The sequence below is a fragment of the Gymnogyps californianus genome, chromosome 7 (assembly GCF_018139145.2).
Source record: "Gymnogyps californianus isolate 813 chromosome 7, ASM1813914v2, whole genome shotgun sequence".
Taxonomy (NCBI): domain Eukaryota; kingdom Metazoa; phylum Chordata; class Aves; order Accipitriformes; family Cathartidae; genus Gymnogyps; species Gymnogyps californianus.
The window spans coordinates 42,606,450-42,623,089 of record NC_059477.1 but is presented as its reverse complement, the minus strand read 5'-3'; the positions used below and the strand labels follow the sequence as shown (position 1 = coordinate 42,623,089).

Genomic DNA, 16,640 nt, shown 5'->3' with positions numbered 1-16,640 from the left:
TAGATCCTTCTTTTCTTCCGATCATTTTTAGAGCTTCATTGAGCTGTCACCACCTTAAATCGAAGCAATTCTACGCCCACACTTTGTACTTGGTGTTTCATGGTTCTAATTGCTGACTTGGAGCACATACCTTCATTTTTCTTCACAGAGCCTCACAAAACAAAGGGCAGTATCTGGAATGGAGACATTTTTGAAGATGATCCGTGCTATGCTTTCCTTTTCCAAGTCCCCATTTCTTGTTCATGCAGTTACCTGTTCATGTCAGGAATTGTCCTGGCTCTGCAGTCGGTAGGGTGCTCCAATCCCTAACCTCGCCCTTTGTATTTTACTTCTGGTGGTGTATTATGCCTAACCTTCTAGCTGGCAGGTAGGATGACAGGTGGTTTTTTTCCTGTGCTTTATTATTGATGCTTCTAAATATTTTCATGTTAATTATGAGTCAGGTGAAGATCAGTCCTGAAAATTAGAACTGCAGCTTCTATTACGTATTCCTTACATGAAGTTTACTTTTCTCTGTATTAAACACAGAGGGAGTTTTTTACTTTTACAATCTTTCCTTCCTCCACAAAGATGTTTTCACTTCTAAATCTAGGATATGTGTTAAAACATATGGCAGAAACATGGAAGATCTAGAGTACTGGCAACCAATTATGCTTCCTTTCCTACAAATACATATAAAACGACATCTTGATGTTTTTACCTCATACACTTCACTTCAAACAAGCAAAGCTGAGGTTTATTAGTATTTGGTACACTTGTACAGAATTGTTTTCTAGGACTGGTGATAAGTCCTAGACACGGGTAGTGTCTGAAACTAGGTTCTTCATTCCTGGTATGTGCAGAAGACTTCCTTGTCAGAATGAAAACTCTAAGAATGATTTCACTGCGCTGTTGTGGAGACTCATATTATTTAAGTCAGCAGCTCCCAACTTGATGTACATTTGCTCTTCCTTCCCATTGTCCCACCAGCAGAGGTAGCTTTTTGCTCTCCTATGGAGAGAGATCTCCCTTTTCAGTGAGTCCAGCTGCTGCTTAATAACTTGGGTCTTTGCAGACGTAGGACTCCAAAGAGCTTTTCTTCCCTTTTGAAGGGAGGGGTGGAGGAGGGGAGGACAAAGGTGGAAAGAGAAGTCATTTAAATGAGTAGTCTCACTTTAATAAATGAGACTAAAAAAATTATTCAAATGAGATCAGTTATTTAAATTAGATCTGATTATTTGTTTTACTTTGTTCCTTGCTGAAAACGAAATAAAACCTGGCTGAGATTCTGAAGAGTGGTAATTTTTTCTTCCAGAAGGTCATCTTGAGTCAGTAATGAAATGCTACAGTAAGGCAGCTAACCAGGAACAACTTATTACTAATTTTTTTAAGTATATAATTACAGAGCTTTCTTTTTCCTTTGTAACCTGAACTTACTCTATTGTTAATACATTTGCAGGCTACCACAAATGCTGCTAAGAATGGTTCATCGTTAAGTAAGAACAAAGAAGATGAAGATATAGCTAAAGGTAAATTGCTAGTCACAGCCTTGGGTTAGACTTGTGCTCTAGTTGTTCTGTTAAAATGCACAGAAATAGGAAGTTGTACTCTCTTCTGCTGCATAGAATTGAAAACAAAGGCACGGCAGGTTGGCACCCAATATGCTGTATCATTCAAAATGGTATGAAGGTGTTTTCCTCGTGGGTGAGGATTTGGGGTAAGATGTATTCTTCCCCATCACATAGCCATTAGCATTGTTTTGTGACTGCTTTCTCTCCACAGAGCTTGGTCTCTTCCCTTCTGCACCCGCACATTTTATTTTAGCCTTCACCTTGACGCTTTAAAAAAATCAGAACATTTAAATGTTTTATTCTTTCTCCTCTTTCTTGGATATAGTTACTGTTGTTCAGATGTCATAGTGAAGAATTTATCAGTTTTTCTGATCATGCTAATGATGCTGCTGACATTAGTAGTGTGTGCGCTGCTTCAAGTAGTGGGCTGTACCATGAAAAGCAGAGGTTTTTTTAAATGTTTCATAACTTGTGCATGATTACATACTGTCTTCTAATCCTGTTGCAGGGCAGAGTCAAGCTGTTGAAATGTGGAATATGGCTAGTAGTTTGGAGCAAAGATTTTAAATTTAGAATATTAGAGGAGCAGATACAGATTGAGTTTATAATATAACAATAAATAATTTTCTATTTATTTTTACTAGGAAAGCAAACAGCCTTTGTATACAGGATAAAATATCCAAATTTCTTTTTTTTTTCTCTCCCCTAATTGTAGCTATCGAATTATCTTTGCAAGAGCAGAAACAGCAACAAATGGAAACTAAATCCTTGTACCCATCTGCAGAAATTCAGCAAAACAATCAGAACTCGAGGAAGGTGCGAGCTCTGTATGACTTTGAAGCCGTCGAGGACAATGAGCTCACCTTTAAAAGTGGAGAAATTATTTTTGTTTTGGATGACAGGTATAATATACTCCGATGAAGGTGTCTTTATTCCAGAACTGTTGTTTTCTTAGGATAGCAAATTTTTCCTCTGATGCTTTTTTCCCCACAGAAATGTATATTGTCACTCTGGCCTCCCTCAAATCCCTTTATCTTCCACTGTTCTTCCCATATCCCAAGTTTTTGACCCCGAGTCATTTTTGGTGCAGGGACAACCTCGCTGTATTATGTTGGGTATTTCATTCTGTGGCGTAGGTCCAATTTGTTTGTGGTTTTTAAGATAAATGTTAGTTGGTTGTAACGTATGTCATAAGAATATACATACGCATTACGGTGCTAAATTCTAGCTACTTCCAGAAATTGTTAAATCTCTGGCTATCAAGCATCACATTTGCTAAGAATAAAACTGGAGAAAAAATACTTAAGATAATTATTGTTGTTATCACTGTTGCCCCAATGATAGCTAAGAAGCAGAACTTCTTCCCTGCTAATGTTGTTCTAATTTAATAGACCATGACAGATCAATTATTTCTAATGTTAGTCCCTCTTGTGTACTTCTTGTACAATTAGTTCAAGGTGTATAATAACAATTGAGCGTACATTGAAAAAGGAGTGTTGCTAGAATGGAAAAAGTGAAGGTAAAGGAAGCTCTGCAGTACAGCAGATCTATCTAAATTTTTAGATGAAGTTATAATGGGCTATCATCTAATCAATCTAAAAATTGAAGAGTTGTGTTAAATTTCGAATGATGGCTACTGAATGATTTTACTTCCCTCAATCCCTCCTGTTCTCCTCCCCACCCCTCTGCCCCAGCTCCTGTCTTTGGCTTTGCTGCTAGGCTGCTAATCTCTACAAATGTTCTCCTTTTCCTTTTTTATCGGATACACAGGCAAACAGTGTATTAGATATCACAGGTTTTTTGTCAAAAGCCCAAAATACGTCGCTAACACTAAGCGTTACTATTCAGAGTTTTGTAATACATCTTTATTTCCCCAGTGACACCAATTGGTGGAAGGGTGAAAATCACAGAGGAGTAGGACTGTTTCCATCTAATTTTGTGACTTCTGACTTAAACGTGGAACCTGAGGCAGGTAAGTTAGCTACTAAAAGCTGACAGATTATTTTAGAAAGGTGGGCTTATGGTGGAACCACTAATTAGCCAATCAGCAAAATAATTTCTTGAAATCAGCCTAAGGAAAGAATTGAGAGAGAAATCCTGCCCTTGTTTCAAACAAGCAAGGAAGCATATACCACTGCTGTAGCTCGCTTTAACAATTTCTATCTTCTGATTCTCTTCTAAGTTGTTACCTTTTTTCCTGTTGCAGAAACTCAGTTCAATTTACCATAATTCTTTGTCGGTAACATATTGCATATGAACCCAGTAACTTGCCATTTGAAAATGTCAAAGTCTCTTTTCAGACATCAGACCTAGTAGAGAATAACATTCATACCCATGTCAGTGGTTTGTAAGAATCGCATTGTTAGCTTTATTCACGCTCATGATACCAAAATAAATCTTAACACTTACGACTTGGCTGAAAGTAGCTGTACATGTGTTGGAGGTGTTTTAGATGCTAATATAACTCAAGAGTCTTTCCCTTGCTGGGCCTAGGTTCGGAACCAGGCTAACAGCCCAAAGGAAGCAGCTTGTCAGAATGCTTTCTAGGCAAACCCGTTTTCCCTTCTCCAGCAGCTAGGTGCATCGCTGCTTGAAGTACTTATTCAAATTTCTCTCTGATGGCAAGCAAGGATAAAATCTGTATTTTAAGTTAGCATAGTAACACAGCTGCAGAAAAGAAACTAATGTTTGTTCTTTCAGCAACTGTGGATAAAAACTCTGTTCCTGAGGATACTACAGAAGAAATTAAGAAAGCAGAACCTGAGCCAGTTTATATAGATGAGGTATGCAGTCACTTTCCATATAAAAAATTGCTGAGATTTTACATGGGTTGAAACGTTCTTTTGTTACTGAATGTTAGCAGATAATTCTTTTTATATAAAAAAACTTTTTTTAATTTGAAAATTACAACAGTCTCTGCCATGCTTCAGAAATAACTGTTCTTAATCTTCTCTTCACCCTTCAGGATAAGATGGATAAAACACTGCAGGTACTTCAGAGTATAGATCCTACAGATTTAAAGCTTGATTCTCCAGACCTTCTAGACTCGGAAGGTACTTTGAGCACCAAGTTAGCTAGTTTTTGTATTTCTTCTCACAATTACCTTTTGTGGATTGAGCTGGTAACTCTTTTGTGTTTATTTTAAGCTTAGAGAAACTGTGGTCTGTACTAATAGTGTGCTGTGGAATAGCTTATTTCACAGTGGGAGCATGGGGCTGGATGCATTACTCTGTATTTTCTGATAGTTGCCAAGCCAACTCCATGTTTAGCAGAGTAATTTGCATAGCTTCCAGCTAGCGTACAATGCCTGATCTTTGCAAGATCCATCCACCTATCAAAACTCTGCTTGAAATAAGCAATTAATTTTGTGTCAAAATTTCTCCAAAATACTGCTGGCTAGGAGGGGAGAGGAAGTTCAGTTCACTTAAGAGCCAATTAGCTCAAGGTGTATAATAACAATTGGGCGTACATTGAAAAAGGAGTGTTGCTAGAATGGAAAAAGTGAAGGTAAAGGAAGCTCTGCGGTACAGCAGATCTAGATAAGATTCATAGGCAGTCTAGATTGGATATTCCGGTAGGATCTTGCGCAGTGCAAGCAGAAGCGCAAAACTTTCCATGTGTTTCGTCAGTAGTCTTCTGTTTGAGAGGGTAGAGGGAAAGAGGAGAAAGGATGACAAAGCAGAATAACCAAAGTATTTTTCCCGTCTATTTGGGCTGGAGGAACGGGACACACATGATAACTAGGTGCACTCTCCAATTTCATATGCTATTTTAGTGTACTTGGATAACGTATTTTTTGGCTGCATTTGAACTTGTAATTGTGCAAAATACTAACTACCTTGACACTTTTGTCTTCACAGATATTTGTCAACAGATGGGTCCAATGATAGATGAAAAACTAGAAGAGATAGATAGGTGAGCCATAACGTAGCTTCTGTGTTATTTACTATGATTTACTTTAAATTGTGCAGTTTTATTAATTTTCTTTGGTACTTTGTCTTTCATCTCCCAAGCTAGAAAATCTTGCAAGAAACAAATTTTGACAGTTCTACCTTTATTTTTTAACACTTAGGTACTGAGGTCCCAGTGTGTGTCCTAAGATTTGATTGCTGCTCTCCAAAATTTACTGCATGAGTTACTAGGTGCATTTTATACTAGCGCTTTTTGACTGTAGCTTTTTGCAATCTGTCTGGAGCTTGGTATTTTCAGTCTGCTGCTGACTGTCCTCCGTGACAGGAAAATCTATTCAACGCTATCTTCACCTCTTCCCCCTCAGACTCCTAGGGATATTTGAGGGTGAAAAGAAAAGGTAACTAACACCTGTGGAGTTGTTGCCTTATTGCAGCTAGGGAAGAATAGTTGTTCACCACTTGGACTCTCCTTCCAGTCCCACAGTATAAGAAACAGAATGGTGTAAGAAACAGAACGGCAATTTTACGATTCAGATGTGTAAGAAGTTGACCATCTACCTTTTAAGGGTTTTTTCCTTGCGTATTCAAAACTGTTTAATGACCCACTCTTTTTCTTTTTTACCATCTAACACTAGATGTTAGAGAAACTTAGTGTTTGCGTATATTTGTTTTGAAACAGAAAACATTCAGAATTATCTGAATTGAATGTGAAAGTTCTAGAAGCTCTGGAGCTCTATAACAAACTGATGAATGAAACACCGATGTATTCGGCCTACTCAAAACTCCACCATCCTGCACAATACCCGCCTACGTCTTCTGGTGTTTCAGTGCAGGTCAGTATCCCTTTCTGGAAATAGAGACTTTCCTAATATAGATTTCTATTTAAAAAGATGACAGCAAAAAAGAAGTGTACGCTTTCCGGCTAGCCTACGAACGATCTGACATTGCCTGGTGACTTTTTATAGCCTTTAGAATAAAATATCATTTACGCACTAGAACAGAGTACTTCAATTTGCAGTTACGTGCTTGTACAAGAAGATATAGTTGTTAATTTTGCTCTACTTAACAGAAAGATACTGTATTGAAAATACTAAAAGATGCCTTCCATGATTAATTTTTTACAGTTAGAATTGTGTGTTTCAGCAGCTTGGTGGATATTCTGGCTGTGAGTCACGTCCTCAGTCTTAAAGTAAAATGTTACGTTCTTATCTAATAGCGGGGATGTGAGTGAACTTTAATATTAGTGCATTAATCATGAGCGCAGTGTACTTTTTCTAAATATAGAAACACGAGTCTGGTTTTAGCTCTTTTTTCCCTTAAGAAATGAACATGTTGTATTAGGGGGTGTAGTTGCTCAAAACTGTTTTACAGTATCTCTAATGTGCCATATTGATGTTTTAGGAAAACAGAAATGGAGGAAAAAGAGAGATTTTTAAAGATCCTTTTTGGAGAAAGTGTAGAATGAGTGTTTTTACTTTAAGTGAATTTTACTTTAATGTTAATTGTTCAGTGTGAAAAGAATAGTTGCCATAGCAACTGCTAGATCTGAAAATATGTCAGTTAAAAGTAATTCCGTGTCCTTAACTCCTGGTATTGATGGAAAATTCATTATATTTGGCGGTTAAAAAGTAATTTAAGCCAAAAGGCAACTGGAGTTTACTATTTCTTCCATGATACATGCTTCTAGAGGTGAAAAATACAAGATAATGCTAACCATGCTGAGCTTAGCGTAGCTACTTGGTACAAAACTGTCTGTTCCTTCAGTGTCCATATGCTATCCAAAGGCCAAAACCAATGAGCAGCATAGACTTCTGTCGACCAAGCATGTTACACCACCTCTTCTATCTGAGTGTAGTACCTTAAAGCAGAAGTGCAAGAAACTAAGGTTTTGGCTTTCCTTTTGTGTTATAGTCTTAGAATGTTCTTATGTTTTAAATTCCAAAATGTGTTAAGTAACAAATCTTGTATGGTGCCCATCTTCCTACTCAGCTCTGCGCATCAAAATATGTAAGGATTGAACATTTTAAAAACAAGGCAAATTAGAGAGAAAGAAATAAGGTTTCTGGGAGGGGCAGAGGTCTATCTGTACGTGATACAAAAGGTTCTCCTGTCAGATGTTAAGCACTGACCTTGTTAGCAGTGCATTTCTGAAAAAGGTACCTTCTGATGAAATAAAGGGTGCCTATTTAAAATGTGTTAAGAGAAGTTACTTGTTTTGGTTTTAGAACCTTGTTGAAAAAATTAATTGATGCTCATTCAGCCTTTGAACCCTAACATATTTGTTCATTGTAGTGGTATTCTGTGTCACCTTTGCAGCCACTTAATTGAAAATAAAAGGTATACAATGGTTTGGTTTTTTTTTTTTTATTTACAGTCGTACCCTGCACAGCCAGCTAGTGGAAACTACATGATCCAGGGTGTTCACCAAGTCACCATTTCCCCAGGTTACAGCCTAGGACCTGATCAGATGGGGCAGTTGAGGTCTCTGCCTCAAAGTATGAATTCTTCTGGAGCAACTCAGCCAGCTCAAGCTGCCTATTTAAGGTATCGCTTCAGCAAACTGTTAAATCGCCTTCTTCCTGATGGTAACTTTACTACTTTGTCTAGAGGTTGTGTGTTCTTGGCATATTTACAAAGACACGTAATACTGTTTGGTCATTTTGAAAATAGACAGGTCGCTTTTGGACTAAGCAATATTCTTCTTTGCAAATCTGCTTATCAGATGAGTAGACACGAACTTGTCAGAATTAGATTCGTTTTGTTTTGTTACAGCCCAGGACCGGATTCTGTGTTAAACCAGACGTACGTGAACCAGAACCCGGGCCTTCCGTCAGCTGCCAGCACAGCTGCTTACACCCAGCAGCAGATGGGAATGTCAGTGGATATGTCGGCTTACCAGAATAATACATCGAGTTTGCCTCAAGGACCAGGTTATCCCGTGGCAGTTCCTGCTCATTCCGTTCTACAGCAACAAACAAATTACCATCAACAGCCTCTCCTTTAAAAACAAACCAGCTCATTTTTCTGAATTAATGAATAAAGGTTGCCTGACCTAATGATTTTTAGGAATACCTGTCACGGATATCAAAAATACATTTTCCTTTTAAATAACCCAACTTACTGCATGAGGGTCATGCAGAGTAAAAGTATGCATCAGATCTGGTTGTTAAGCATTTGCATAAAGATAGCTTGAACTAGATTAGCTGATGGTTTAAAATAATTTCAGTTTACTTTGAGCCCTTATTTCAGTGCTTTCAAAAAACGCCACTTGTGAATCTTGAGTTAAAAGAATGTCCAAAAATAATTTTCTTTTAAATGTGTTTGTGAAAACTTGAGGATGCTTAATCATTGTTACGTGTTCCTCTCGTTATGCGTTGCCTCCTCTGGTATCTTACTATAATCCTTCTATCCAAGAGGCTTTAGAGAATCTCTGCAGATTTAGAGACCACCTTCTCTCTGCGCTGCTGTAGCGAGCTTGACAATACGATGTGCGCTGCCTAATTGGAACAACTGCACGAGTTCAGCAGATGAGAGCTGGAAGAGAAAATGATTTGATGTTGTGACAGCGAGGACCACGTACCTCCAGAAATATGAGAAATGAGATTTTTACAGTGCTGCCTATTAGATTTTTCGGAAACGACAGAGAACTTCTGATGTGCTTCTCTTGAAGCAAACAGGTGGGGTTCTGCTAGAACTCGCTTGTGTCTTTTGGCAGAGGTGGTGCTGCAAGCACAAGTCTCCTTTGCAAGAGCAGGCAAGGGATGCTCCCAGCTGACTGTGTGGGCACCCTGTGGATGCAAGGTGCTGAGCCAGAAACTTGTACAGAATCTCTTTTCTTTTCCTTTTTGGATGTATTTAGAAGTGAAGGAGTGTTGTAGTTCCTTGTGGTAAAGGAAGGGGCTCAAGAAGGTTTGAAGCTTCTTACGATTCTGAGAATCTGCCTTGTTCCCTTTCCAACGGGGAGCCGAGTGGAACAGGAATTGTCTTTATGGGACCAGGGGATTCTTGCCTCTCTTGGATTTCCTTTCTCTGCCACATTGCCATCTCTATTTAGACGCCGATTACGGTCAGAGAAACTCTGAAACCATTTGGAAAAGGTGTATTTAACGCACTATCTGTATAGGCAGAATACACGTGCTTTGTGAGTGGGATTGTGCTCCTCATTTAATACGAGGAGCGGTTGCATATTGAAAATGACAGACGTGTCTTTAGAAAAGGAATTGCCTTGGAGCTGTGGAAGCGTAGCATTTGGTGGCTAAGAAAAGAAATCTTAAGGATTTCTTCCCTGATGCACTTTTTAATGGGTGGGGTTTGTACAAGAGGAGCAGATGAGCTGAATTATCTTTCAGGAATGTGGGATTTCTTTCTTTTATTGTTTCAACCTCTGGGGGGAAAAAAAAAATCACTATTTACCTACTCACTTTGGCATAGTCATATTTATACCTATTTCAACAATTTTATGATGAGTAATAATCTTTAAATTGGGAAAATAATGCAAGCCAATCACTGATAAAAACATCTTGATTAAATGCATGAAACTCCCAAATGTCTAAATAAGTATGTTTGGTGTATAAATTTTCTGCCAAATGAGAACTATCAGATTGTAGACTGTTGTTGAGTAATAAAAACCACCCTTCACTCAGCGCCACCTCCATTTCTTTTACATTTTATTTAATTATTTAGTATCATGACCTTATTCATTTGCAGCCTCATGCTTATGCAATAAGGTATTCAGTACTTGCTCTTTAAATCTTTTCTTTTTAATTTAAATTTGTGCAATTGGAAGGAAGCTTTCGTCTTTCCTTTTGACATGACTTTAATTTGTCACTGTCCTTCCCCTTGAAGTAGTTCAGTATAAATAACACGTGTTGCAATACTGAAGTATTTTGATAACTTGTTCCTTGCGTTCTTTAAGAAGAATAATTAATTTCAATGCTGCTGTTCAAAATTCTTATTGCTTGGAGAGTTTTTGGTAAGAGTTTACTTTGTTCCAAGTTGGTATGTAGTCAAATTAAACCTTGCTATCATTTATATAGGTTCTCCATGTTAGTAAATTGAGATTTAGCTAGGTATTTTTATTGGATTCAAAACTTTGGTCCGGCAGAAATATTGAGTATCTTAAATTGAGATGGCTAGACAGATGTGATTGGATTATGTTCAGTTAATTATTAAATATAAATAATGTATATACTCATTTGTCTGAGATTTTCTACACAGCTACATATATGCATACTGTTAAAGCCTGAAATTTTATAAAAGCGGGATTTGTCATTCTGTCATCTCTTATATTCCTAATTCTGTGATATGCAACTTGTAGATAGTGTAAAATAATTTAATTATTATTAAAATAGTGTATTTAGAGGGTTTTGGTGTTAATAGGATCTGTTTTTTCCTCTTCATACTTCTATACATTATCATATTTATTTTTAAGGCCTGATTGTAACTGAACATGCTGCCAAAGGATTTATCTAACTTCCGATTTCTACATTAGGTTTCTACCTACTGTTTTGTACCAGGAACCAACGGTAGATAACTTCTGCTTTTTCATATAAACTCTTAATGGTTAACACAGAAATTTGTGCAACTTTCTAATGAGAATTTTATCGTAATATATTTGTTTCATGGGTGTTGAAAATATCAATACTAGACAAATTTTCTTTTAGTATGAGTTGGCAACCTATTGTGTCTGAGTTAGCTGAAAGCAACAACTGCATTTGTCTGTAATATCACCACGCGGAGACGTGTTTTGAGAAATTGCGGTCTTTCATTCAGCCTGGCTGTGACAAATGCGTTGTCTATTTAATTTGGTACAGAAATTACAATGTTAAAAAAAATCAGATTGTTTCCGTAACAAGTAAACCTTAAAAATAATGTTGTGTGTTCATTTTACTCTAGGTTTTGTTCGTAGATGTTCATGGACTTGTGGAACAGTGTAATTCTTTTGAAGGCTGTCCCTTAGCAAGGAGAGCCGAGTGGGACATGGCTGCGGCTGCAATCTCTTACAGGAATTATTTTCTGATAGGAAGATTTTTTTTTTTCCTTATTTTTATCTATGCATCTTTTCTAAGAAATAATAGGCACTACTCTTGCTTACATTGAACACTGTGATGTATCTGTTGAATGAATGAATAACTTTTTAGAATTTGTGGCTCTTACCAGTTAAATTTTACATGAAGCTGACGCAAACTGGTTTGAATTGGTGAAAATGAAAAACGGAGGAAAGGAAATACAGCTGGGGCAGGTTCTGAGCACGTCTGAGCTTTCACGGCTCTGCTCCCTTCACCGGCACCGTAACATCTTCTGGTCGGCCAGCGAGTGACCTGGCCACCAACGGATGGGATGCCTGAACTCTGAATTCAGACCGAGGGTCTGCTTCTCTTCTGTCTGGGCTTTAAGGTGAACGTGGACTGGTGGATAGATGTATCGCAGTTCTTACAGAAAATTTATCTTAAAGAGTTTGCAGTACTGAGAATAGGGGATCTGTTTTATTGGAATGTCCATTTGGCCTCCTGTCTGCAATATGTGTGCATTGCCTTGTGCGAATAAAACAGAAGTTTGTTTAACAAACACGGGTGAGGAGTCTTCTCTTTTACTACGCGGTCAAGTCCTTGCCAGAAAGAGAAGGCAAAAGCTACGCCAGTCGTGTGAACGTCACCGCTGCAGCCCTCCCCGTTCCCCTTCCCTGCTCCCCTCGGCCCTCCTGCTGTGCCTGCAGCCTTGCTCCCCCCTGGGGAGCCCGTCCTGGGCTAGCACCCCCAGGCTCGGCCACCAGCCGGGCTACCTCCGGCTGGGCCACCAGCCCGGCTACCTCCGGCTCGTCGTGTTCCCACACGCTGTCAGCAAAGCCAGGGCTCTGGAAGAGGCCGTTATTCCATGGCTGTGCTGCGCTTCACTGTCGACGAGCTCTTCTAATTGGGAACCATCGCTCTGTTGCCTGGAGTGTCTGCAAGCTAGGCTCAGCGGGCTAGCGAGAGCACGCTGCTACGTATTGGGTGTTAACTGCTGGGGAATTGAAGAGAATAATCTTACATGAAATGATAATATACTTCGCCACAAATGATAAGGAAAGCAAATACACCGCTCTTTCGATTTGATTGTATTGCACATCTTAAGTAAGAGCCGTGATTGTTTATGGCTTATTACAGGTTTTCATGGAGACTCTAAACAAATTATCCAGAGGTTTCTAGCTCATCCAAAATAAGAATAAATCCTTGTGCTTTAAAGATACCTTCTGCTAATGCTGTGAATGGACACTGAAAAAATGTGTGCAAGCAGCCCAACGTACCCGAGAACAACTCCACGAATTGTTACATAGACATAAATCGCTGCATTTTGTCATTTATTTACAGCCCTTCCGAGTTAACTGAGCCCCGGGCTGATTTCAGGTCACTTCAGGCTGCAAATCTAAACCTTACAAAGCCCTTATAAAGCCAAATCATTTACTGAATTACTGGCAAATGCTTGCTTGTTTTTCATTTCAAATCTTCAGCTTCAACGTTACTACGTGTTGCTGAAGTGAGACAATGAGGTGCTGGATTTCTGGACAGTATCTTAACTTGGGAAGTCAGCCACATACTCAGTCACACCAAGATGAATGTTTAAAGAAAAGTACCCTTCCTAGTGCCAGTTTCATGATTAAACTGAATTTTAAAATAATCTAGTTTAGACTACAGCACTCATGACCCACATTCATCTTTGACAAAGAAACCAGGCTGCCTAATTTTCATCCAAGGAACGGAAAAAAATCCGCAGTTTGTGTCTGCGGCGGGAGAGAAAGAAAGGTTTGCTCTGTTGTGCTTTGGACCTTCACCAGGGGTGTGTTCGGAGCGTGCCGGTGTGAAAGTGAGATCAGTTCAAAGATGCAGACATTGCTCCTCTTACTCACGTCAGTGGGAGGTGTAACGTGCTTGTAGTTAAAGCACAGGAGTGGGAAGCAGGAAATCCAGGTCCTGCTTCTAATACTTCCCCAGATTTCCTCTAACTTCAAACGAATCACTTAATCTCCTGATTTATCTTTTTTCCTCTCTACCCTGGGAATTACAGCGCTCGTCATGACTGGTAGTTGATGCAAATTAATGCTGATCAATACTCGGAGGCGTTGGGTGGCACTGCGGTTTACGTGGTGGTGGCAGTTGTGGCTCAGTTTCAGCTTGAGGAGGTTAAACCGGGCTCAGGGGCCGGCACTTGCCCGTAGCATCCGGGTCGCATCTCCGGTCCGCCACCGTCCCGCGTGGGATGCGGCGGGAGCATCCTGCGTGGGAGCCGGGCTGGGGACGAGGGTCACTAGCGCAGAAAAGCGATGGCTGCAGCGGGAGCGGTGGCGATGACCGCTAGTTCGCGGTTGCTTCTGAAAATTAAGACACTTGGTTTAGCCCTCACGGACGACCTCCGCTGAAGTTTCTCCCGCGACGGGGAGAGCGGGGCCCGGGTGCCATACCCGGTGCCTTTACGGGCTGGAACAAACCGGGAGGTTTCACTGACGTTCGGCTCCGGGGAGGTTTATCCACGCGGGCGCGTTTCCACCCGCCTGTCCCCGGGGCGGCGGCTGCCCTCCGGCCGCTCCCCGCCACGCCCGGGTTTGCCCCGGCCTCCCCCGGCCGGGCCGCCTTCGCGGAGGGGGACACGGACACGCGTGTCCCGGCCCTGCCCCGCCCCGGGGGCCGCCCGGCGCCTCCCCGGTCCCGTGTGTCCCGTCCCCCCCCCTTCGCTCCGCTTCTCCGCGCCCGCCCCCCGCCCGCCCTCGCCCTTCCCACCGCGCACTCGCTCGGCGGCAGGCAGCCCGGCTGAGCCCGGCGACCAGGTGGCGGCCGGGGCCGTGGCCGGGGGCTGAGGGAGCCGCCGATCCTGGCCGCCATGGCCGCGGTGGGTGCAGCCGGGGGAGCGTGAGGGCGGGCGGGGCGGGCGCGGCTCCGGTGGCGGTGGTGGCGGCGGCGGCGGTGGCGGCGGCGGCGGCGACGCGACCTTGATGTCTTGGCCTCCCCCGGGGCAGGTGACGAGGGGCACGGCGACGCGCCGCAGCCGGCTGAAGCGCTCCGACGGCAGCACCACCTCCACCAGCTTCATCCTGCGGCAGGTGAGGGGCGGCGGGGCCGGGGCCGGGGCGGCGGGGCCGGGGCGCTCTGCCGGCCTCCTTTCCGCCGATCGAAGGGGGGGGGGTGGTGGTGAGGGTGGGTTTTTTTTTGTGGTTTTTTTTAATAAACCACCGCGTTTTCGTGGGTTTCGGTGCCGGGCGAGGCTCCGGCTCCAGCCCCGGGGACCGCACAAGTTGTGGTTGCTGCCCCGTCCCCTCCGCGCCCAAACCCCGGGGAGTTTGGGCACGGGTCAGAGCTGGGCTTAAAACTGTAAACGCGGAGAGCTCCAGAATTAGGAGAGGGGCCTAAAAAAGCCGACTGAAGTCATGATTTATTCTGATAAACGCATGTATTGTGTTCGCCTTCTGTTCCCGAGCTGCGATTTATACGTTGGGCTGATTTTCTAGTTATTCCCTGTAAGACTGAGGGCGAGAAACACAGTTTTCTTGAAGAATGGAAGCTGAGATTTTAGTGATCTTCTGACTTAAGGATTTCTGGAAAAAAACGATTGTAAAAGTGTCAAGAGCATTGGCATCTCAGTTTGGGGCTTCGGGCTCGTCGGTGCTAATTATACAGCAGCCCTGCTTCGCCTGGCACTGCAGGAGTAGTGTTAGCGATCGAGATGAAGCCTCCTGCTAATCGTTACCCTTTGCTTTTCTATTTCCAGTCTTACACTCTTGCCTGCCAGCTGTCCCTTGGTACAATAAAGGCTAACATCCCGAGTCTCACTGAAGCATCGCTTTCTCTCCTAAAAGATGCTTCTTAGAGTAAATATTATTAATTTGCTTTAAGAGTAAAGGAGGTAGAATATTTCTTGAGGCACGAACCTGTATCCCCCCCCCCCCCGATTCCTCAGTTGACTTTAGTAGAAATTTAAAGAAGCACAAGGAGAGCAGAACTGGGCCCTTGACAAATTCGGAGACACTTGTCATGCGTGGAAGCGTATTTCGCTCAGGACGTGGAAGCTGTGAGGTCGGTCTGTCAGAGAAAGAGATTTAAATAACCCAGGGAAGTTTTACTTTGCTTTGCGGTGTCTCCTCGTCACCCAGCCCGGAGCAGAACCGTGGCGGTGTCGGGCTGGCAGTCCCCGTTTCCAGCATCAGCAGAATGAGATGTGAGAGTCGCAGTGAGAATTTGACATTTAATGTGATCTCAGCCATGTAAATTAGAGTTGAAGCAAGGATAAAGAAATACAAAGGTAGTTTTAGCCTGTGTTAGTCTGTCGTGGCGGTGGAGGAGATGTTGCAGGCGGCTGTGGGCCCTTCTTGGAGACGTCCTGGAGAATCTTTCAGCTTGTCAGAAGTGTTGTTTCAAGCGGTGGATTTCGTGTTGTGCTCACACGGAAACTGAGGGCTTGTGATTTGCAAACGGAGGGCAATCGGCGTCATCCGGAGCACTCGGTGTTTGAGGGAGCGAGGCTCCGACGTGGGATTTTGAAAACCTTGCACGTGGAAGCACTCGCACCGCACCCGGGGAAAGGTGCTGCTCGTGTGGAAGAGCCTGGCTCCTCAAACAGACGCGCTGGGCGTCGCAGCCGAGTTACACAGACGGCATCCCACACCTCATTCGTGGGCAAAACGCGCGGACACGTCGCCTGCGCTTTGCACTTTTTTCTGTCTCGTGTCTCGGGACGTGGTGTGCTCTGCGGGTGCCGTGTGCTTCGACGTCTCTTTTTCTATTGTCTTTTTTTGGGGGGGGAAGATGGGGAGACTCGCTTTTGCTTCTGACCACCCCCCCCCCCCGAGGGATTGCTTTCTGTTCGGTGACACATTTGAGGGGCGCTGCCAAATAATAATAGGAAAATCGGGTGGTGGGATGTTTTTCCTTCCATCACGGTTGCAGACCCGCAAGTCCCGCCGCGTGGCAGCCGAGGGACCCGGCAGCGTATCCACACCGGCGCCGGCACCGGGGCTCTTTCTGCACCAGCATCTGTCTGCGCTGCCCTGGCAGAGGGTGATGCTGTGTTGGCTGAAGCTACCACATCAATATAATTTCAGTTCCGTGTCATATACAGCAAAACGAATTGATCCGTATCAGAACTTGCTTATCCCAGATGAGCAGGCAGCAGAGAAATTGCTGTCGCTTTCCGAGGTGACTACCTTGAGACC

The 16,640-nt window shown here is 42.7% G+C and overlaps 2 protein-coding genes across 4 annotated transcripts in view; both read left to right on the top strand.

Annotated features, from left to right (window-relative positions):
* Positions 1–12,016, top strand: part of STAM2 (signal transducing adaptor molecule 2) — a 28,072-nt gene extending 16,056 nt beyond the window's left edge. For all 3 annotated transcript variants that reach the window (XM_050899874.1, XM_050899873.1, XM_050899875.1), the window contains 9 exons: positions 1,439–1,508; positions 2,266–2,452; positions 3,428–3,522; positions 4,251–4,333; positions 4,516–4,603; positions 5,411–5,465; positions 6,141–6,294; positions 7,836–8,005; positions 8,234–12,016. In XM_050899874.1, coding sequence (XP_050755831.1) covers positions 1,439–1,508; positions 2,266–2,452; positions 3,428–3,522; positions 4,251–4,333; positions 4,516–4,603; positions 5,411–5,465; positions 6,141–6,294; positions 7,836–8,005; positions 8,234–8,465 — 1,134 coding nt within the window. In that variant the 3' untranslated portion in view covers positions 8,466–12,016. The remainder of the gene's footprint in view (positions 1–1,438; positions 1,509–2,265; positions 2,453–3,427; positions 3,523–4,250; positions 4,334–4,515; positions 4,604–5,410; positions 5,466–6,140; positions 6,295–7,835; positions 8,006–8,233) is intronic.
* A 2,298-nt stretch (positions 12,017–14,314) lies between these two features.
* CACNB4 (calcium voltage-gated channel auxiliary subunit beta 4) overlaps positions 14,315–16,640 on the top strand; it is a 107,162-nt gene continuing 104,836 nt past the window's right edge. The window contains exons 1-2 of the mRNA XM_050899777.1: positions 14,315–14,323; positions 14,451–14,534. Of these exons, the coding sequence (XP_050755734.1) occupies positions 14,315–14,323; positions 14,451–14,534 (93 nt within the window). The remainder of the gene's footprint in view (positions 14,324–14,450; positions 14,535–16,640) is intronic.